Source organism: Daldinia loculata (genome assembly GCF_022478755.1).
Source record: "Daldinia loculata strain CBS 113971 unplaced genomic scaffold F4817scaffold_2, whole genome shotgun sequence".
NCBI lineage: Eukaryota > Fungi > Ascomycota > Sordariomycetes > Xylariales > Hypoxylaceae > Daldinia > Daldinia loculata.
This window is the reverse complement of record NW_026054856.1, coordinates 1,067,151-1,089,040: the sequence shown is the minus strand read 5'-3', so window position 1 is coordinate 1,089,040 and position 21,890 is coordinate 1,067,151. Positions and strand designations below refer to the sequence as shown.

At 48.3% G+C, this 21,890-nt stretch overlaps 7 protein-coding genes across 7 annotated transcripts; 4 read left to right on the top strand and 3 right to left on the bottom strand.

The window, feature by feature from the left end:
• Nucleotides 1–971: 971 nt before the first annotated feature.
• F4817DRAFT_86401 (uncharacterized protein) lies at nt 972–4,630 on the top strand. Its single transcript, XM_049307983.1, has 5 exons — nt 972–1,726; nt 1,805–2,695; nt 2,752–3,107; nt 3,158–3,394; nt 3,461–4,630. The coding sequence occupies exons 1-5, from the start codon at nt 1,424–1,426 to the stop codon at nt 4,425–4,427; spliced, it is 2,754 nt and encodes a 917-aa protein (XP_049163707.1). The 5' UTR covers nt 972–1,423; the 3' UTR covers nt 4,428–4,630.
• A 786-nt stretch (nt 4,631–5,416) lies between these two features.
• F4817DRAFT_364869 (uncharacterized protein) lies at nt 5,417–6,176 on the top strand (the record flags this gene model as incomplete). The annotated part of the gene is made up of 2 exons (XM_049306804.1): nt 5,417–5,627; nt 5,721–6,176. The coding sequence occupies 2 exons, from the start codon at nt 5,417–5,419 to the stop codon at nt 5,948–5,950; spliced, it is 441 nt and encodes a 146-aa protein (XP_049163706.1). The 3' UTR covers nt 5,951–6,176.
• Nucleotides 6,177–6,465: 289 nt separating this feature from the next.
• Nucleotides 6,466–7,465, bottom strand: F4817DRAFT_324182 (uncharacterized protein). Its single transcript, XM_049301606.1, has 2 exons — nt 7,290–7,465; nt 6,466–7,222 (listed from the first exon to the last, which is right to left on the bottom strand). The coding sequence occupies exons 1-2, from the start codon at nt 7,309–7,311 to the stop codon at nt 6,708–6,710; spliced, it is 537 nt and encodes a 178-aa protein (XP_049163705.1). The 5' UTR covers nt 7,312–7,465; the 3' UTR covers nt 6,466–6,707.
• Nucleotides 7,466–7,533: 68 nt separating this feature from the next.
• Nucleotides 7,534–9,017, top strand: F4817DRAFT_86327 (regulator of volume decrease after cellular swelling-domain-containing protein). Its single transcript, XM_049307981.1, has 3 exons — nt 7,534–7,975; nt 8,031–8,874; nt 8,933–9,017. Exons 1-2 carry the CDS (start codon nt 7,674–7,676, stop codon nt 8,704–8,706), a joined length of 978 nt encoding a protein of 325 aa, XP_049163704.1. The 5' UTR covers nt 7,534–7,673; the 3' UTR covers nt 8,707–8,874; nt 8,933–9,017.
• Nucleotides 8,933–12,692, bottom strand: F4817DRAFT_86352 (uncharacterized protein). Its single transcript, XM_049307982.1, has one exon. It carries the CDS (start codon nt 12,210–12,212, stop codon nt 9,270–9,272), a length of 2,943 nt encoding a protein of 980 aa, XP_049163703.1. The 5' UTR covers nt 12,213–12,692; the 3' UTR covers nt 8,933–9,269.
• A 716-nt stretch (nt 12,693–13,408) lies between these two features.
• On the bottom strand, nt 13,409–15,272 carry F4817DRAFT_355902 (uncharacterized protein; the record flags this gene model as incomplete). Its single annotated transcript, XM_049305717.1, has 4 exons — nt 13,409–14,121; nt 14,174–14,673; nt 14,862–15,021; nt 15,107–15,272. 4 exons carry the CDS (start codon nt 15,270–15,272, stop codon nt 13,409–13,411), a joined length of 1,539 nt encoding a protein of 512 aa, XP_049163702.1.
• Nucleotides 15,273–18,645: 3,373 nt separating this feature from the next.
• On the top strand, nt 18,646–21,859 carry F4817DRAFT_86305 (uncharacterized protein). Its single transcript, XM_049307980.1, has 2 exons — nt 18,646–21,425; nt 21,500–21,859. Exons 1-2 carry the CDS (start codon nt 18,798–18,800, stop codon nt 21,599–21,601), a joined length of 2,730 nt encoding a protein of 909 aa, XP_049163701.1. The 5' UTR covers nt 18,646–18,797; the 3' UTR covers nt 21,602–21,859.
• The last annotated feature ends 31 nt before the right edge of the window (nt 21,860–21,890 follow it).

Here is a 21,890-nt window from a genome sequence, read left to right as displayed (position 1 = left end):
ATCGCATCTATCCAAAACCATACCGTCCGGCTTTTCCAACAATCCAGACGCCACATTCATAAAAATCATGTGGCACGTAGCCATATTTTCATCTTCGCTACCCCTTCCCACCACCTTACCAGGCAAAGATTCGACCCCCGACGCCCCTGATTTCCATCAGCTGTCGCACATTGATGGTTTGCTCATGGTGACGTGGAGATGGGCTCGAACCTGCCAACACCTTATGGAGGACTTGGCGGAGGGCTGTAATGTTGTTGCCATTACGTTCAATTGCTACCGCAAGATTAACTATCTTGCGGTCTACACAACCAGAACCGCAGTGCACAGCGACGACGCTCCCCGAGGCGTTAATCACCGGGCTCCCCGAGTTTCCTATAACGGTATTATCATGTTCCCGTTACCATTACTTCATACGCGGGACTGCATCCGACGTACCTGGTAGGGTATCTCCAAAGTGTACAGTCATTTTTAACGATGGATCATAAAGGCAGAATAGCAGTGTACATTGAGATACAAGACAAGAAATTATCATGGTTCGGGTGTAGGTTCGCTATGAATGTTACGGCATGTTGGAATGCTTCATATTGGGGGTTCCCTTCAGACCTAATTGGACCATAATAGACAAAGAAAGGTGAGTATAAAGGTGAGTATAAAGGTGAGTATCTTGGGCTTGGGCTTAGTATTAATGTATGCTCTTATGAAGATGAGAAGTCTGAACTGAATCCATAATTTAAAGGCGAACACCCCGCAACGATCAATTTTAAGCTCATTGGTTAGTAAAGTTACCCACCTCTTATGTACGGTTAAGAATAGCGCTAATAATTGGCGCAGTCTAGGTACTAAAGAATTAGTTATGCGAGAAAACCAAAAGGTTATGCAAGGTAGGTGCTCCACTTTCTACCTATCTTTCTATCTATCAATACGCGGTCGAACGCGCTGGAGACGCGTTTACATAAAATGGCGCCAAGATAGGTGCAGGTGCTTAACAAGGGGAATACCTTTGTAAAAGGTTCTCTCGAGATATAAACAAGCAGAAAAATGCCAAAGACTATACTGATATAAAACAGAATCTGAATTTTATTCTGATATAAGTTATAAAGATATGATCTAGTATTTCGCCGAGTTATGTGGACAAGAAAGTGAGCCTTTTGGTATGTTAATACTTACAAAATCGGCACTTCCTGACAGCCTGATCAGTGATATCAGTGATATCAGTGATATCAGTGATATCAGTGATATCAGTGATCATCACTAATTGAACTGCCGTTTGATTGAGATTACCTACACTGTGTGGTCTGTGCATGGTTCGAGACGCGTCTTAAATACTATGTACTATTATTCGCGTCTACCTAGTTACTATTTCAGTAGGTATCAGATAACTTGATTCTAATCGAAACACCGGGGTCTTTCAACAAATCTCAATATGAATAGATATTCTGAAGCTCCGATAGAAATCTCGGATGGCTCCTCCGGGAATGACGAAGATGACATGGATTCCGAGTCCATATCCGAGGAGGATAGTCTGAACGAGATAAAAAAAGATCTACTAAGATGTCTCGATAAAATCCAAACCGCTGGCCGTGTCGCTGTATCTAAACAGCACGAAGCCTTTATCAACCCTGGTTTGACAATTGCTGGCACCCTTATACCATTGCCATTGGTGCCTCGCGATGCTGAGACGATCAGGAGTGTATCTAGAGAAGCTCCCTTTGGTAAAGGTGACGAGGTATGTGGCTTTCATGTAACCCCTATGTTTAGCCTTAAGAATTACACATGATCAGACCGTTAACTTATGCTGCTGCAGACGGTGGTTGATACTTCGGTACGCAAGACATGGGAACTTGATCATACTCAATTCGCGCTTGCGAATCCTGCTTGGCAAGCCTATGTTGCCTCCCTATTAGACGATGCTGCACAAAGTTTGGCTATGTCGGAGGTGAGAGCTGAGCCTTATAAGCTGCTTCTATATGAAGAAGGCTCTTTCTTCAAACGTCATAAAGACTCGGAAAAGGTCCCAGGAATGATCGGAACGATGGTCATTTGCCTTCCTTCGAAACATGATGGCGGTAGTGTTCACCTGTCTCATGCCGGTAAGAGCTACGTCTTCGAAACAGATAAGACTTCTGACTTTGGCCTAACGAGCCTCTCGTGGTTCTCTGATGTTACGCACGAGATTAAACCTTTGAAGTCCGGGTACCGCTTGGTGTTGACATATAACATCATCCATACGGGTCATAAGCACATATCTGCTGACCTGGTCGGAGAGCAATCAGAGCGTCTCCGTTCGGTATTGGTTAAGTGGCAATCAAAGCTACCGTTCAGGGAGAAGCTAGTTTATATGCTTGATCACAAATATACCCAGTCGAGCCTGAAGCTTAGCAATCTTAAAGGACGGGATAGAGCTGTATGTCAAAGTCTGTACGAAGTTGGCTTAAGCTGCGGCTTCACCATTTTTCTTGCCAAGATGACCCGAACGCAGGGCGACGACTCCAACGAGTATTATGATGATGATGAAGAGTCAACAGAACTGGAAGACGTGAGGACTTGTGATGGATTGACTGTTTGCAATAGGGTATATTTGGAAGATGAGGATATCCTAGGGTCAGACCTGTGGGACCGAGACCCCGACAGTGAAGATGAAGGTGGCTTTACTGGCAACGAAAGCATGCCGTCGATCCTCCGTTACCATGACACTGTAAGTTCGCCATAGCCTAATCTTTGTCTTAAGGCCCCTATATTAACTTAATTTAGGTCGTTGTTGTAGTGCCTATGAGCAACATATCCTCATTTCTTTCTAAGCCCGGCCTACGAACTGCACTAAGCTTGGCCAGACATACTTTAGAACACCAGCCCGACGATCATCATCTTCAGGCCTCCCTGCTGACAATTTTGGAGAGTGCCGTTCCCAATGGGCCGCCCGATAGCACGTTATTATCCAACGTGATCGACCTAGCTATCAAGTTGCAAAGGAAGACACTGTACCAGGTAGCTGTCCGTACTGCACTGAAGGACCCGGTTCCTCGACATTTAGTATTAGAGACAATAGTCCGGCTCATGAAGGATGAGCATCTCAAGGACACTCAGAAACAGCCGGACTGGGATTTTTGGTAAGTCGATATTTCCAGTGATCTTAATGACCTTTCTCTAATTACTCTAGGTTCGGCGACGCGTTCTCTGGGGCTAGCAAGATTTCTCTGGTAATCCTAGCTGATGTATTGAACCGTCTAGACGCTTTGATACAACACGACGATCTAAAAGTTTCCTTTCAAAGCTGGAGGACATCGATGTCAGAAAGAATGGTTGAGTCAAAGCACACATTGGGCATGGAAGATCATGATTACTTGATTTGCCTCCTTTTTTCGCAATCTAATGACTTGGCGTGGCTGGCAAACTGGTAAGTACTGTGATTTGAAGCATGCAAGATTATGACGGGCTGATTCTTTTTCTTTTTACTGATTAGTTTTGCGCCGACACTGTCAAGCAAAGGTTCCAACCGGCTCATTTATACGATATTACGGGATATCTATTACAATCGCGAACGCAAAACACTCGCGAGAGCTACAGATGCGTACCGGTGCATCCTGGAGAGTAGTACAGAAAAGCTGGCTTTGCGCACCAGCGATTTACTACCCCCCTCCCCCTACATCTACCCCTCCACACCTCGCAGTGAAAATAACTTGGGTTTTAATAAGACCATAGAGGTTATCAGCTTGGGTCTGGACATGGGGCTATCCAAAGAGGCCATTAAACTCATCGAGATGAGTTGTACTAATATCTGTCAATCCAGCCTGGAACTAAAAGAAAAAAATCACCTCCCTGGCAGTATAGTTCAGAAATTCTTAGAAGCTCTATTAGCGGTCCTACAGAAACACAAGGTCCCTCCCCTTGAATGCGTCAGGAACATGTTTGTAACTCTCTTCCGCGATATCTTCGTCGGAGTGTTACCAAAGCGTCCCATAAAGTCCCAGGGTTGGAAGCACAAGCCGATAAACTGTTATACGAACTGTCAGGACTGCAGAGAGCTTAACTCCTTCCTTGTGAATAGCAACGAGAAAGAACGCGAATTTACCATGGCTACGAAACAACGACAACACCTTGAAAGTCAGCTACCGAAGAACCTTTTCCATTGCCGCACTAGGACAGGCCGTGCGCCGTACGGATTGATCGTAACTAAGCTGGGAAGGGAGTTCGAGGAGGACATGAAGGAATACCAACGTCGCCTTACGCTCCTCAATAATGAACTCAAACCGTTCAAGTGCGAGTACATGAAATATTTATTAGGAGAAGAGCTGTACCAAAAGCTGGTCCTCCTGAAAGATGTGTCGGGTGCGGACGGTGCTGAAACAACGGGGACTGCCGGGGGAAAGAGGAAAGCAGAGGAGGATCTTGATGGCTCCAGTGCATCGAGACCCAGACTTGTAGAGTAACCCAGGCGGTTTCGTGGCACGTACTTTAGTCTTTAGTATATGATGGAGCACAAAGCCTGGGCCGTATGTATATGGGATGGTCAAGCCCTGCCGTTATACCCCGGGCCTATAATAATCTGTATTTTAGATAGAAGAGTCTCACGGGAATGCTGGACATCTCACATTGTAATATTAGGCCAAGCTGATATGAGGAAGTGGGTGCCAACGATCGTCGAGGGCTCGTGCCTCCTTATTCTCCCTACTAGACCGCGTCAACGCGTTTATTATTTTAAATCCTTGTTTACCACTTTAGATCCTGGTTTACCACTTTAAATCCTTGTCACGTCAAAATACTTAGAACGCAACAACAATTTCGACGTGATCCTTAAACCACTATTCAACCATTACTATTTACTATACGTCCATAATGAATTCTATTAGTCAATTCTTCGTACGAGGGCTTGCGGCGTCATCCTCGTCTGCACGGAAGTCTTCGGCATTATCTTCGGAAGAGTTCTACGAGAACTTCGAAACCGATTTCCACGAAAGTCTCGTGGAGCTCCAAAAAGAAGATAGTCTTCAGTTTAATCGAACAGTTGTAAGCACATTAAGCACCATATTAAAATTTGGCTCTGATAAAACCCTTCAATCTTCCGTCAACCGCATCATACAAAAGCACTGGGAAGAAAACCCTCCGGAAATCGTTAACCAACTTCAAACACCTACACATGAAAGCGGCGAGTAAATGCAGATAGCAAGCACAAGATAAATGGCTAACATTTCTTTTCTCTTTTAGACACCGCGCGACGGCCTTTACCCAACTCGCGATCCTTTTCCACGGTTAATGCTACTCACGACTGTAACGCCATCACAGCCCCAATCTTCGGCACGACGTTGACGCCAGCTTTAACTTCTATAAATCTATTTAGCGGTTAGTTCAACTTTCTACACCACCCCGGTCTCAACGTCAAGTCTCTGAAATAGACCTTGATCCCGAATTAGTTATTAAGATGCTCCAACTATTTGACCCACCACAGAACCAGCAGAACTATATCATTTGTCATGTCAACAGGTATATTCCAGATCTAGACCGGTATCTTACCGAAAATGTCATGCTATACCTCCACGGCCTGGAATCACGGGATAATTTGCCTGATCAGTCGCAACAGAAAAGGACAAGCAGCTATTGCGAGGCAGTTCGGCATGTACTACAACTTAGCCGTGAGAACTGTCACCAAGAAGCAAGTCTTCTTGCTGCTTAGGTCTCCTTATGGATTATTTATACCGTATTGCTAAACCATCTACACGCCAAAGTCATTTCAGATCCCGACTCGAAACGTCTTCTCCGGCTGGATGATCCGGGTGTGGCAGAGGCATACACGAGCGACGAAAACTTCCACAAGGTTTCGGAGGCACATAGCGAAGTAGTAGAGGCCGTCAAGAGCCTTTATGATGCCGGAGGGATGCTACATTGGAAAGTGTACCGGTTCTTCTGCGACATATCTACGCTTCCCGCGTTAAGTATTCCGTATTATGAAATATAATACTTACCTGCCTCCTTACTTAGTCCTGAGCAAATCTAGGTAGGATAAGCCATCAAGCTACTCGATACTACGGCAAAAGTTACTATCGACGGTTGGAGGGGTCATCTCTTTCTAAGCGAGTGAGTCCATTCGCGCTGGGAATGGGAGGTAAGATTACTTCTCGAAAGAAAGTGTATAGACGTCAAAAGGAGAGAATCCCGAGGCGTAATGGCCCGGAAAGAAGCGCTATCGCCTGCGTTCGATCCTTCGGAGATCGCCATCTTATTACTACAATACGGAGCACGTATCCTTAGAGGATATGTCAGAGATATTTAGACCTAACAAGCGCCGCATGCTAGACTCCGAGTGTCGTAGGTATGTTACGATGTAGCCATCGATCGCTAAGTTAAATACTGAAGGTACTTTGACCACTTCCTGATAGCTGCACCGGAGACAAGTCTTGGTGGACATAAACAAGGCTATTTGTGAGAAATTGTGTCAAATTAATCAGTAAGTCAAATAACTTTAGAAAACGCCGTTTCCTTATAATCATAGGTACATTCTTGAACTTTTAATGTATGATTACTATAATAATATTTCAATATAATTAATTATCAATCATTGGTTAATGTCCCAAATGCCTTAACTCCATGCCAAGATCCTTGATGTAAAGACGAGGTTAAGTATAACACCTAGTACAAGGACATGAAGCATCGCTCATAAACACCCGATATGCCTACTCTCCCTTTTCATCCATCTCGTCCCATCCCACCTCACCTCACCTCAAGCCGCCAAACGCGCGATCCAGCTCCTCGCCCTGATCAACCGCCATCTCGCTAATCCCCGCCGTACCTCCGCCACCTCCATCCGCAACGCTCATCTCAGCGAACTGGCCCGCGACCTCAGCCTCGGCGGGGTAATTACTGCGCTCGGGCTGCAGCAGACGCGCGTCGCTGTCGAGCCAGCCCGGGGCGACGCGGCGCTTCTCGGCGAGCTCGCGCTCGCGGATGTGGTTTTGCAGGTCCCGCAACACGCGCTCCGAGTCTTGCTGCATGCGCGTGAGGTGCGCCTGCAGCGCCTTGCACGACGCGACGATGTCGTCTGGGTGTGCGGCGTGGCCGGACTGCGCGACTACGTACTTGACTTTGGCGTCGCTGGCGCCGGTTACGCCGCTGGCGGGCGGGGGCAGCGTTGACGGCATCGACTTGTAGGTGTAGGGGAGTGTGGCGGCCGTGGGGAGCGAGACGAAGGGGGAGACGGTTAGGGGGACTTGCGCTAGGAGGGGGTGTGTGCCTGGGAGATGAGTGTTAGTGTTAGTATTGGTTGGTAGGAATGAATGATGAAGGTAATAGATACTTACGATCATCGCGCATTGTGACCATTATGCAATTGATACTGACAACTTAAATAGACTGTCCGTTTGCTACCTTAGGAGGTAGATAATTCAAATTGGACTTGACGGATAAGGGACATGTTCAGGTTGTAAGATCGAGGTATCGAAGTAATCGAAGCTGCCGTGACGTGTATGACGTGAGATATCGATAAGCGATAAGCCCCTCTATTCTCCAATTTCTCGATTAAACCAAATAATTCAAGACCGCCATAGCCTTTCGCGTCTTTGATTGAAGTAACAACTTCGTCTTCACGTTTTCATATATTGACTTAGGGTATATCGCGACAACACGCGACTGATATTGGATAAGAACCTTCATTATCATTAACCGCGGCGAGAATTCTATAAGCCATGCTGCCTCCGACCGTAATTAGAACTTGCCCTTCGGCAGACAACGACTTCCAGCCCTTAAGTGAATACCAAGCTCAAACCCCAGATACCTTCTTTGATGGGAAGCCCATCCTCTATTATCACGACGAAAACGTCAAGGCGTGGGTCTCGAACAAGCAATATGAAGCTCTATATATCTTTTCAAAAGGTTCTGAGGACGGCCTTACACCCCTAAATCCTAGTCCGCCGGAATGCTATGCGCTCGAGAATAACTGGGGGAAGCATTTGTTCGAGGAAAAGGTCGAGGTATTCGTTGCATCAAAGTAAATATTCCTTTATCAGGTCTCATAACTGAGCATTGCTGACATTTGCCAATAGCAAGTTGACGCTTTTCTCTCACAAGAGTGGAACTGGAATTGAGATTCCCTACCCTGCCATCACACTCCACGCCATCAAGAATTTCCGCCATGTAGAGAAACCGGATGAGGCATCTTACAAATTCATCGGAGTTTACATGCAGCTCGAGTTCTCGAATTCGGGTGGAGAGGATGATGAAATTCTTGATCCTATCGAGCTCACGCTTATCCCATATAAGGCATTACCAGAAGAGCAATCTGCAACGGAGACCCCAGTTATCGACCCCTTGAACAGTGAGCGCGCTACCGCACTATTCAACCAGGTCTCGGCGTGCTCGAATCTACACCCCGACCCCCACGAGGAGGAAGACGAAGAGGAGGGCGGAGATGAATTCGACCGTATCGTGTTCGAGGGTAATGTCGAGGGAGATGCGATTGAAGGACTACCTGGTGCCTTTAGGGGAGATCTCAACGGTGGGTTGCCGCCTCCAATGCCGGGAAGCTCCGGCTGGATTACTGCCGATAACGTCAACCAATATTTCGATCAAGAAGGCAATTGGATCGGGGGAAATGGTGTGAGTGGCGAACTCGGAGATGGTGCAGGTCGCGTCCGAGGACATGTCGAAGTAGATCAAGACGCCATGGATGGGGTGGAAAATGGCGATGGTACTGACTCGAAACGTCCGCGAACCGAATAAGCGAGCCATATATGGAAACCAAGCGCCCAACCGAGCTCGCAAGTATGTACTCTCGGGCTCCCTGGTATTTGGGACGACTTACGATTCGTGCTACCATCCGGGCACATGTGTAATAATTTAATGCAGTCCGTTCGTAGTTTACGACGTTAAACAGAGCTTCATACCTTGGTAAGTTTTACCACTCACTCGGTTCTCAATTAAAACTAGAATATTAACATGCAATAAGGCTAGGATAGATGGATACCCCTTGAAGCTTGATTAATACTGGATTTGATTACGGTAGTTCATTAGGAGAGTTGAATAGTCCGATTATTACGGTATCTTCTAGGGTACCTAATGTCTCCCTAGTATATCCTCGGTGTCTAAAAGTCAAGGATAGAGGCTCTGGAAATTCAAATAACTATTATATTGGAACCCCCTAACCCAACCCAGTTACATAACAGGATATACATATATAATATACGACGAATGTTAAAGATATCAGCACACTGTGTTTACATGACAGAGGAAATATTGCGCTCGTCGGGAGCGTGGTGTATAAAACCGCGGCGTTTACAACTAGCCTAGCCCTTCAGGAACCCCTTCGCGTCGTACAAACTTTCAACACTCAACCGCTTAGCCGTCGCCTCTTCGCGGCTTAGCTTCGTGGCATGCGTCATGATCTGGCTGGCGTGCTTCACGGCGTCTGTTCCGATGTTACTCCCCCTTTTGGCATCTAGCCCTTGCACCACCACCGTTCCCCGACGACTTCTCCCAGCGCCACTTCGTCGTAAAGGACTGCCGTGTTTCGCATTGGTATTGGAACTAGAACTGGCGTTGCGAATGATAGTACCGCTCGACTGTGAGAATCTGTCACCACCGCTACTACTCTTCAGATCCCCTCCCAGCGCAAGATAATTCCTCACACCGCCGCTGTGTCGCCCGGGACTGAATCCACCTCCTCGCATCCCTACGACCGTCGAACTGGCAACGCTGATGTCGCTCATGGTGCTTAGCTGGCTATTCATGCGCCGCAGCTCGGTTATCGCTGTTGACATGCGCACCGTCTTGCTTCGCTTGATGGTCTGCGCGCGCAGTGGTGGGACTTGGTCTTCGTCTTGCGAGTATATGGACCCGTCGGAGGGCATGCCGCGCCGCAGCGGCGGCGGCGGCGATGCTGGTACCCATGATATGGATTCGTGGTTGAACTGCCGCGGTTCCTCGGCTTGTCCGTAGTTCGGGATGCGGAACCCGATTCGTGAGGATCGGCCCGAGTTGGATATCGTCGGCACGAGTTTCTCGGGCGAGGCGTGGGGGTTGTCGGCTGCGATATCGCTGTAGCTGTAGTTGTAGCTGTCGTATACGGATGACAGCCCGGCTTCGGAGACTACGGGGCTGGGGGCGCGTTGTCGGTTGGCGAAGGTGGGCGAGTTGAGTATGGATCGGGGGGAGGGTAATACTCGTCTGCGCGAGGGCGAGGGCGTTGGGGTTGAGATGGAGGCGCTTTCTTGGGATATGGTTCTTTTGTGCGCGGGATGCTTCGCGTCTGACTGTTTACGGGGTGGTTCAGCGGGAAGTGGTGAGAAGACCTTTGATAAACGAGCGGGGTTTTGCGGCGGTGGAGTTGACATGGTGAATGGGTCGTCGTCGTCGTCGTTTTCGTCTGACGATGGGAGCGTGAATGATGGTTTACGTCTGGGTATAGTGTTGGCTTCTATGCTCTGTTGCAGGGGTAACTGATGCGCAGGCGATGTGTCCATGCCTAAGGTTCCTCGACGAATTCGTAATGGAGGAGGTACTTCTTCCTCCTTGACGCGAGACTTGGGATTTCGCTCTGGGTTTGTCTCGGGGTTTCTGCTTGGAGAGAGCACCTCGTGACTGGAAAGAACTTCGCCGGGGGCGCGCCTCTCTATGCTGCCCTCTTGTCTCGAGTCGACCGGCGGGCTACGAACAGATGCTTCTTCCATGCTATATAGTGTTGATAAAGCGGAAGACAAGGTACTGCCGTTTGAGAATGGGCGAGCCGGCTGGCTCCCTTGCGGGCTAGGACTAGGTTCTGCCGACCTGTTAACCCGGCTCGGGCTGGATAAAGCGGTTCGTACGTCTTGATACGACTCCCTCTTAGACACAACGAGGCTATCCGGTTCCGATAGCATGGAAACTTGTGACATCCTAGATACATGGGATTGCTGTCGCGAATGCCCAGGAGTCCGCATCTGACGTTGAGATAGCTGCGGCTTTGGAGTAGATCCTTCTAATTCTGCATACGACATTGTTGCCGGGGCGCTCTTGTGGCTCTTCACGGGACTAACGTCCCCTCTGCCGGGAGTCTCGTAGCTGAAGTCCGTATATCCCCCATAGTGGTTACCGTGAATCCCTCCGTTAAGTACCCGTCCAGGGGTATACGGAGGGGCCATTAGAGTCTGCCGTCGCGCGCTCCTATTCCCGTCTTGCAACCTCTCTTCGGTCATGCGCAGAATTTCCGTTAGTTCCGTGTCCGTTGCGCTGTGTTTTAATACCGGCGGTCTCTGCGTCTGCCCCTGCGGAATACTAATAGGGGCTGGCAGACGCGCTCCGCCGGCTAGTTGTTGGGCGGCTTGGAACGAGACCCTGTTACGGTATCGTGGGTTATGGATGATATCCGGCGGTGACTTTGAAGGGCTGTTGGAGGCGGATCCGGGGCTTGGGTTATTCGAGGGCCCGTATGACTTCTGTGGACTGGTATATACCTGGGGCTGATGTTGACTCTGACGTGGTGTTGCTGTGTATCCGGTGAGGTTTGCATCCTGAGGTGCTACGCTCATCTGCTCGTTGGTACTGTCAGCAGGAGTGTTGAGCTGCTCTTCTATTCCCGTCTCGGTATACGGCAAAGTAGGGCTCACTTCCCCTATACCACTTCTCGTCGAGAGGCGGCTTAAGGAGCGGCCTAAACCACCGTCGAACCAGCTCACTTTCCTCTTGTGCTTCTGTTTTGACTTCCCCGGAGAAGTGATAGTTGGGCCGTGAAGCGCGTCCTCGTCGATCCATGATGTCTTGCGCCGGTGCTGATACATGTCGTAGCCGCGCTCTTTATCCGGTGACCGGGGCTTCTGTCCCTGCTGCGTGTCTATGCTGCCCCTACCGCTTCCGTCTCCCGCAGAAAAGCTTCCTGGCCGCGTTCGAGCGGGAGATATGACGTTCAAACTCGACCGTCTACTCCTACTCTCCTCCATCCCGACCTCGTCGTCCTTGTCCATCATGACTGCCACCTGCTCACCAATAAAACTCTTCTTGCGCAGTCGCCGTGGGCCCGTTTCGTTCGCTGTCGCGTCCCCAGACTCTACTGCAACATCAGGGAAGATAGACGCGCGACGCTCATCCTGCTTCCTGGCAAGTTTGATGAGCAAAGGTGCGAGCGCCGCGAAGAGAATCACGGCTCCGCCGACTGCGATGCCGGCTATGGCTCCTGTCGAGAGAGCCATCTCGGCGCCGGTCTCATGTGCCGCTATAGTAGACGCGGTGTTTCGACTTCCGATGTAGAAAGACATTTCTTATACCAAGGTCGAGGTGAGGCCTGAACTGACTTCCCAAAGGTGTGTTTGATTTCCTTCGGGTCGCATTCGTACTTCTTCTAACGCCTTCCTCGCTCACTCACGGGCAGTTTGGTTAGTAAGACGTATAAAGCTTCGTATTGGCATTACATGGACATGGAAGAAACTTCACGAATCCGCGGAAGAGTGTAGTCACTGGAGAGAACAAATTCACACAGACGGGCAGCGAGGAGAAACGGTTCAAGACGAGGTCGGCATGGGATAAAACAAAACAACACAAATCAAAATTCTCATACCCAACCCTAAACACTTACAAGCCATGCAATGCCTGGATAATAATCTCGGAATGCGTCATCTCGAGTCCCAAATCTGCTGCTGGAATGCGTTGCTATCAGCATCAGGCGCGTTGCGTGGGCCGTAGAGAGCAAGTTGCATTCCAAGCAAACCCATCCCTGGCTGACGAGACAAAGACATTTGGCCGTGGGCGGGAGGAATAACTAGTCATAACGCATGCATTCTACAGCTAATTACGGTCAAATTTAAGATTGAGATAGACTGCGATTGATTTCGTCCTACTGCCAGACCTAGAATAGCTATATAGGCAAGCTACTTGCACAAACCGAGCTCAAGCGACAGGAATTACCAAAATACTGCAATAGAAAACACGACACAATGTCGAGAACACGATGAACGAACTACTCAAGAACACATATGGTGGACTGATTCATTTCATTGTCTTGAGATGGCTCATCGATGGGTATAAAACTCAAGGCTAAGGGACATTGAAAAGATCTCTTGCCAGAAGAGATGCATCCCGAAAATGCAACGAGTACCTTCAATACGCCAGCTTGTATGCTTCAAATCAGACCATTTAGACCCACTGCCCCTACAGTCGGATCGCTGAACGCCGAAATATGAACCCCATATGCAATATCACTTTTCAGTCAGGCATGAAGTATGCATCGGGTGGTGAAATTTAATGCAATCGTATTTGCGTCAATGCCTTCCATTCTAACTCATCGCATATGTTCTGCTTTTCCACAAGGAACCTCCACAACGTGTTTAAAAAAAAGTCTCTGGGTGAAATCGGATCAGACCCTGAAACATGATGCAAAAAATCATCGCCGGTCCATATTGGCGAACAAGTATTTCCACCGAAACGAATAAAAAAGAACGCGTAGCTTTGTTAATCTTTAAGTCCTCCGAGCATGGTGTCCGTGCTGTAAGGCATGTCTGCCATAGAATCTTCGTGGCTTCACCGCCGGGGATTCGACTGTTACGGTCGTGATAGACTCCTCCGTTACATATACAACGGGCTCTTTCCAGATCACAACTTCGACTTGGGAACCGCGCGTAATGGTCTGGGTGCTAACCACTTCGTATGACACACCAGGGTCCGAAGTAACTGCTGGGGCGGGAGTGGTCGTTGGCGGAGTAGGTAGAGGCGTACTCGAAGAGGGCGTCTCGGCCGGCGGCACTGCAAGGGCACCGAAATTCTGAGATACCGGAACCGATTCGACAGATGCACTAGATGAGGTAACAGCTGGGATGCTAGAGGACGTAGTAGACGACGAGGCGCTACCAAAGAAACCACCAAGTAAGCTGGTTGCGGCGGAAATGATAGGATTGGCATCGCCAGCACCGGGGGTGGCAGACTGCGGACCAGCCTGGACCTGGATGTTACCGGGGAGGTTTGCAAGGTTGCGAGCAGAACCATCTTCCTGGGCTAGCATTGGCGGAACATCGAATTCACAAGAATTTTGTTCTTCGTCAGTTTGGAGAGGTCCGTTGTTCATAAAGAGTGGGCAGTCCCGAATGTTGCCGGATGCGTTCGTGCAGGTGTCAATAGCTTCCTGCAAGAAGTCAACGTCCCAGCCAGTCATGAAATCGCCATGATAGCCAAATCCTTCCAAACATATTAGTATTTTACGATACAAGCTTCGAGTTTGTCTGCTTACCTGTTGGGTCACCGTTGGAAACGACAAATTCTCCATTGCGGCCCTTGAACTGTTTGTTGTCGGTATCCCAGATAGTCTCGTAGAATAGAGTAACTAATCGTTTCGGATGGGACTCGGGGCAGTCACCATTTCCAACCAAGTTGGGATACGCCAAATGGCTCTTGTGGTCCGCAGCTGTGATATCACCGTTCCAGCATGATGGGAACATCAATTCGATGCGGAGACCATCAGGGCAGTTTGCGTCGAGGAAATCCTTGTCGGGTAAGTAGTGACGGAGTAGCGAACCTTCGGGCTCCTTCTTGTAATCCAAGCAATTGTATCCGATTGCTCGTTGCTCGAGGTCATTCTGGCTAGTTTGCTTGAGAGCAGCCCAGTCAGACTGAGGAGGGTCAGGTGACTTTGGATCCCCGACAGTATAGTCTCGTCGATAGTTGCTTCCAGCGACCACCTGGAATCCGGGCGGGAAAGCCGTAACGTTATCTCCCCGCAGAAGATAGTACCTATTCTTCATATTAGCTTCAACATCAGGCGCTCGGCATCATGAAAAATAGGTAACCGATATAGGGGTTGGTTGATATGGTATGGGTAGCCCATGACATAATACACCCAAAATATATAAAATAATACGACCTAAATAACCAGACTTTGTGGCAGCAGGTAGAACGACGAAACAAACACTAGGACTTACGCAAGCATCCCTCCAACCTGGGGAACGATCTCAAACTGTTTAGTCTCGCTATCTTGGAAGTAGAGCGCAGGGGTCCAATATGCCGACTTGTCTTGCTTCACGGCACACGAGCTGCAGCTCCCCTGCACAAGGTCATCGTAAGTAGAGCTGAGCGAAAACCCTATAGGAATTGTCAATAAAGATCCCTCATGTCCAACATGCAAGACAGGTAGGCAGGCGCATTAGCAAATATAACAGGAGCATACCAGAAGAGCCGTGGACGGTATGGATATGAGGAGATACCACGCCAGCATCCATAATCGGATCAATACGAGCTAGACCTGTGCGGCCATGACACTCCATGCGCCAGAAAGCTGACACATCTCCAAAGGTGCTTAGGAGGAAGAAGGCAGAGAAAACCTTAGAAGCCATTTTGCAATCGTTAGATTCAACTTGAAGATTTGTCGATTTGATCAAAATGTTCTGCGCGAAGTCGTTATTTGACTAAGGGTTGTTCTTGTAATTGTTTTTTTTTGTCGGGTTGCAAGAAAAAGTGTAGCCGGCTCACAATCTCGTTGCTTGATTTAGTGATTTGTTGGTCGCTAGGCACCAAAGCGCAAACAGTCAGATGAGTGTAAGTTCAGTAGTTCAGCTGTGACTGCTCGGATGGTTCAGTCTCAACGTTCAGTTACTGCCAATACGGATAATTCACTGGCGGGGGCCGAGGAACTGGCGCCCTTTTGCTGCAGTATACTGAATTCCCGAAAGGCACACCCAAGGCCGCCGATGCTATCGCCAATTCCTTCCACCTCGGTTCCCCCAATTCACTATTTTTGCCAAATACACACTTGCTATCCAGAGCAATCAGAACTTCAACCCTTGTAATCGGTAAGTATCTGATTGGCCTGTGCGTAACTTAAGCCAAGTGGCGTAAAATGAATCCGAGGGTTGATATCGAGTAATCCAGATGCAGGGAACGGCAGTTTCCGAAGGTGACTACCTAAATGCCTTTTTCGCCTCCAAATTCAGGGCCGCGCGATGCCAAACGGAACAAATGTTTGCTTGATTTTTTAGAGTCGAAATGAATGCGATCAACACAAGAAAAGAGTGTGATGATGCCAATAATCTAGATGGAGATCTAGACTACTGTGAATATTGGTAAAGAGCGTGGGTGACGTTAACCGTCGGGAGTTATAATGAACGAAATGCTTTGGTGGTGATGAGGGTGAAGTCCCAAGAGGAGCAGAACGAAAGACGAGAAGAAGGGCGGCGAAGGCAAAGAGGATATTGAAAATAGCGGCGCGTAGAAAGGGCAAAGGGTAAAGGAGTAGGAGGGTAGGTGGGGATTGGCGGATAAGGAGGTGTTGGGCATCGTGAGACAGTACGGGGTAGGTACTATCCGGTACATAGATACATCCAAAAAGGGAAATAGAGAGGCCAGTCGCACTTACCATCAGGTACCTTGTGCACCTCCTTTTACTTAGGGGGTACATATGTACGTAAGCATTTCTACACATATCAGATCACAATGGCTTGTACAATCACATATGCGCACAGTTATTAGCATCTATGTTGCACCTATTTTGTATACAGTAGCATCATATTCGTCCTGCGCATTTCCCAAAAGCCGCTGAAAGCTGACTTGATAACGTTCTCGTGGTTGCGCAAAGAAGGGTTTTTTTTTTTTTTTGCTGATCTTGGCAAAAATGACAGGCTTGGTTCTAGGAAACCCTGTAGGATCGTCATTCCTACCTAAAGAAGATTAAGCAGCTTTACCAGGTAGGTACCAGAGAAGCTAGATTAGGCCAGATCGCGAGGCGTATGTACACTACTGACCACTGATGATATGTCATCAAGGGGCTCTTTCTTAATAACGCTTCATTGGCCGGAGATATTCAGGGACAAGAGCGAAGGGGTGACACCCTAGCCTGTTCCACGCAGGTACAGATCCCGTTTCTCCAATTTCCAAGCGACAGCGCAAGATGCGGTTGCAGCCGAACGATGTACCTACGTACCTAATATATAGATCAATCACCTGGGCACTTATTCCGTATGTACACAGATAAAGAAACTACATCGCAGAGAACGGCACAGCGAGATGGATTTAGCCAAAAATAACTGCACCTCGTAAAATATCTCTATTTTCTCTTCTGAGGCGTAACTCTAATCGATTATAAAATACGGAATAGTAGGTCCATAGTTCTTTACCGAGTGTTTGCTTAGGCATCGCTATCGGGGTCTGCACGAAGCCGTCCACGGTCCTCCATAATAGGCGGTCTGCCAAATCACCATGGCGTCTGATCTCCTTGTAGCTAGTAATATTATTAGGAAATTTCTCATTACAGTATTGAGAACCCTTGAGGCATGTGCTTGCTTGATAGTGGATGCAGTATGCGCATTAATCGCTCATCCAAGCTTCATGGTCTATCCACATACTGATAATTAAACTTACCGATTAAACTCGCTTCTCAGCACTGCTTGCTTCTAATCTCATCGCCGGATACAAATAAGATTCTCGCTTCACGTCAGGAATGACATGTACCTCATATGAAGTAAATACGCCTACATAGTCCATACAAGTAGTCGAATGCACAAGATGGGTGATATGGTGTGTTCTATGATTCATTTCCATAAGCTCAAGGACCTCTTGCCCGGAGTACTGCAAAGAATAGCTAGTACGACTTACTATGTATGATAAATGATCTTTTTTTTTTTTTTTTGGCGATTGCTTATCAGGTACACCAATGACATTGGCCCGACGTAAAGCAGGGACAGAGAAGGGAACATCTAGGTTCCTGAAACAAGTTTCAGCCCCTAGCATATAAGGTTAGCCAATCAAAGCGAACATTTGATCTAATGATTACTCGGTTGGGAATGTAGATTAAGGACCATAGTCAAAAATTCCTTAGCTGAAGCTAGAATCACTAGTACGTAAGAACCCTTCAACATAATCACAAAATTCGGCTTGAATCGTAATTGGTGCAAGCAAGGTTTGCCAGGTAAAGTCGCACAAGGCATCCAGGCTGTCAGGTCACGGACGAAAAAGATGACGAAATGATCTACCCGCCGGAATTTCTTTAAGTACAAGGCGCGTACTATCATTGGTCCTTCTCGCAAATGCTACTAATTCAGCTCATCACAATTAAAGCTGAAGAAGGGTATGGAAGTCCACAGATGTACCTAGATACCTATTCCTTCTCTCAATCCTATTAAATATCATATATCTTTACCTAGGTAAGAGGTAATTATGTCTATAATCCTCTCGGTGCCAGTTGTTAAACCATTCTCATTGATAACATGTAGTTTCTCCCCTAGATGAGGTGATACAGGTAGGTGCCCCTTTATGATCTTACCTGCCACATGGATCACGTAGATATTCTAACGCTATCAATTCTACCGCGAAACCCTTCAATTTAGGGATATTTCTCCTATACTGAATTTGGCTCTTATGCGGAAAAGGGGGATCGACACCATGGAAATCCTAAGCTACCTAAGTATGGATTAGTTAATATGAAACAACAGAACACGGTTAATACTACCAACCCAGTGATTTTAGGATAGCGCCAGTAATTTACAGAGTCGCAATAAATGTATCCTAGAGTCATGATTTTATAGAAAGTCGAGAATTACATCATAACACTAACATATTATGCAAGTGCAAATGGGTAAGGTGAGGTAAGGAAAGGGAATCTAAGAAAGAGGAGGTACCAATGCGACATTGATTACCTAATGTGATGGATGTAATGTAATAGATAACAAGCCACACTTCGTGATCCACCACCTCCAAGCACCAGCCACATTTTAACCAAACCATTAGGTAACGTTGGAACAATTCGAATGCGACAGCTGATGCAGATAGTTCCTATGAACATCGTGACCGTTAGAGGCGCAACCTAATCGCAACCTAATCATGTGGTGTCCTTGATATAACGATATTTCTATTCCTTCTGCGCGACCATGGACGATCTCTCCGGCCTTAATTGGTCTTCGACCAACCCGAACAAAGAGGCCAACAAGTCTCCCCCTATGAATCCCATGAACCCACCTTCTTTCTATTCTACTCTACGCCCGACGCCATCCCCCCAGCCCTCCGGCCGAACCACGCCTCTCTCTACCCAAGGTTCCGGCTTCGCTGCCCCGAAACCACAAACCGGCAAACCGGCGACCGATAGCTTTAGTGGTCTCGTGAGCTTTGGGGGCGCCAAGAGCAACGCCAACCTAAGCCTCCGAGAGCGGCAAGAACAACTAGAAGCTCAAAGGCGTCATAAAGAAGAGGAGGACAGACGAAAATTACAATCACAGTATGGTGGCGGTCAATTTTGGGACAATATTGGGCAGGGCTCTACGCCTGCGTCCCGAACCATTTCCCCGGCTATCCCATCACCATCAGTCGGTAGCGGGATAGGGAGTCAAATTGGACAGAAGAATGACGATGACGACGACCTTTTTGCTGCATTCAATAGAGATACAAAAGTTGACAATGCCAGCCATTTTCCTCCCCCCGAGCAACAATTATCTGGAAAGAGTACCCCAGCCAATACCGCTCAGCTCGACTTAACTAACGCCAGCGCGTGGAATAAGCCTATGGCTTCGAGTGGAGGCGAGCTTGGTGATGACGATGACCCCTTCGGCTTGAACCAGATGAAGAAACAACCACAGCAACAACCATTGGTTAATGACGACGAAGATGACGATTTCCTAGGAGATCTTGGGAAACCCGTAGACGAGGTACGGCGCAAAATCCAAGCTATCCAACCAAAGCCAGAACCAGGTCGACCTATCGAGGCCACGGACTCGGACTCCGAGCCCGAAATGCCTCCAAGGGGAGCTAGTTCTGACCCATTTGACAAGGCGGTTGCGGAATTGGTTGATATGGGTTTCACAGCTGAGAATGCAAGGCGAGGTTTAACGGAAAGCGGGGCAGGCTTGAATGTCCAAGCAGCTGTTGGGTGGCTCCTGGACGATGCACATAGGCAAGCTCGTAATAACCAGTCTCCTGCGGAACCCGCTCCTGAACGAATTAGGAGGGACGATAACCGTTCTAGAAATCATGGCAATCCCGCGTGGATGAGTGGAGACCACACAGGTGATCCTCCTTCACGGAGAGATAATCGGTCGCCTGTTTCTGGGGACGACTTCTCAAAAAGGGCCGCGGCAGTAGGCTCCAGTTTCTTCAAAACGGCTAATTCCCTTTGGAAGAGTGGACAGAAGCAGGTCCAAAAGGCAGTTGCTGATTTCCAGCAAGAGGGTGGCGATCCCAGCCAACCAAAATGGATGCGTTCAGCCCATTTAGATCAGTCATATGCAGGAAAGCGTGAGTCTCAGAATACCACAGACGAAGCTTTAATGCTAGAATCTGGTGCACGGCCAGAGAGACACTCGTCCAGGCCTACTCAAAGTCTGCGTAGTGAACCGAGAGACCAATCCCCGGCCTTACCCACTCGACCGCGCACGCATTCCCCAGGGGTACCCAAATGGCAGCAAGCAGCACCACCAAGTTCCCAAGATCCCCGTGTGCGCTTAAACAAGCAAGATATTGAGGAACAAAGCGCACAAGCCTATGTCAGTCCTGCAAGGAGAAAAAAGGCAGCACCTCAACCCGCACCGCCATCTGAATCCGAACCGAACCTACTATTTGATCAGCCTTCTCATCAACCTTCTCAATCTCAACCCCGGCGCGTCGCTCAGTCATCAACCCCTTCAACTAAACCGCCTACACGGGCCCCTTCAAACCCCATCACTCCACGGCCAGCCCCGCCCACTCGAAATGTTCCCACTATCCCTTCATCAGCTTTAGAAGCTTCTACACGGCACCGTCTCGAAGGAACAGCCCATTTTAAAAGAGGGGATTACGACGCTGCGCACACAAGTTACACAAATTCGCTAGTCGGCATACCACAGTCACACCCCATTTGCATTGTTCTGCTTACTAATCGCGCACTCACTGCACTGAAAACCGGGAGTCCTAAACAGGCTGTTGGCGATGCAGATGCTGCGATCGGCATTATAGGGCCCTCTCACGGCGAAGGCGAGAAAGTTGCATTGCCTAATGGCGAAACACGCGAAATGAAAGATCTATACGGCAAAGCGCTCAGCCGAAAAGCCGAGGCTCTTGAGCAAATGGAGAAGTGGACGGATGCTGGGAACGTTTGGCAGCAATGCGTCGAGGCGGGCGTTGGCGGTGCAAATGCGATTGCTGGCCGACAACGCTGTCAGAAAGCGCTTGCTCCCAAGCCTAAACCAACCCCGAAGCCGGCACAGGTGGTTAAGCCTCGACCGAAACCCTCCGCCGTATCGGACCTCAACTCGCAAAAAAGCTCGGAAGCTGTGCAGCGCCTTCGGCAGGCTAATAAGGCAGCTGAGGCAGCTGATGATGAGAAATTTGCGCTTAGCGAGAAAGTCGATGCGAAGATCGCTTCATGGCGTGACGGGAAAAGGGATAATCTACGGGCCCTTCTCGGAAGTCTTGATCAGGTGCTATGGGAGAACAGCGGATGGAAGAAGGTCGGCTTGCACGAGCTAGTAGTTGCGAACAAGGTCAAGATACACTACATGAAAGCCATTGCTAAGTGCCATCCTGATAAGGTGAGTTGTCTATTTCCTATAAAATAACCATCTACATCTATGCCGCGTCTTCAATACTAACAGGTATTATATAGCTACCTCAAGATGCAAGCACGGAGGTAAGACTCATTGCCGCCACGGTATTTGCCACCCTGAATGAAAGTTGGGATAAGTTCAAGACCGAGAACGGGTTATAAATTCAGCAGCATCACGATGCGAGGATATACTAAATCCAAAAACGTTAATAGTGTAGATAGAAATGAGACCATGAGTACAGATACATTGCGGCACGACAATGGCCAATGTATACCAATTTCTAATACAGTGACAAATAAGACTTCAATATTTCTAATATTCATTTCCAGTCATCCCGGATCCGAATAACTACAGGTAGATAGTAGCGAGTTGACTGAGGTACCTGGCAGTTCTGCCGTTAGAAAACGATCAGTCACATTTTCAACCCCGGATATCCTAATCCTAGTATTC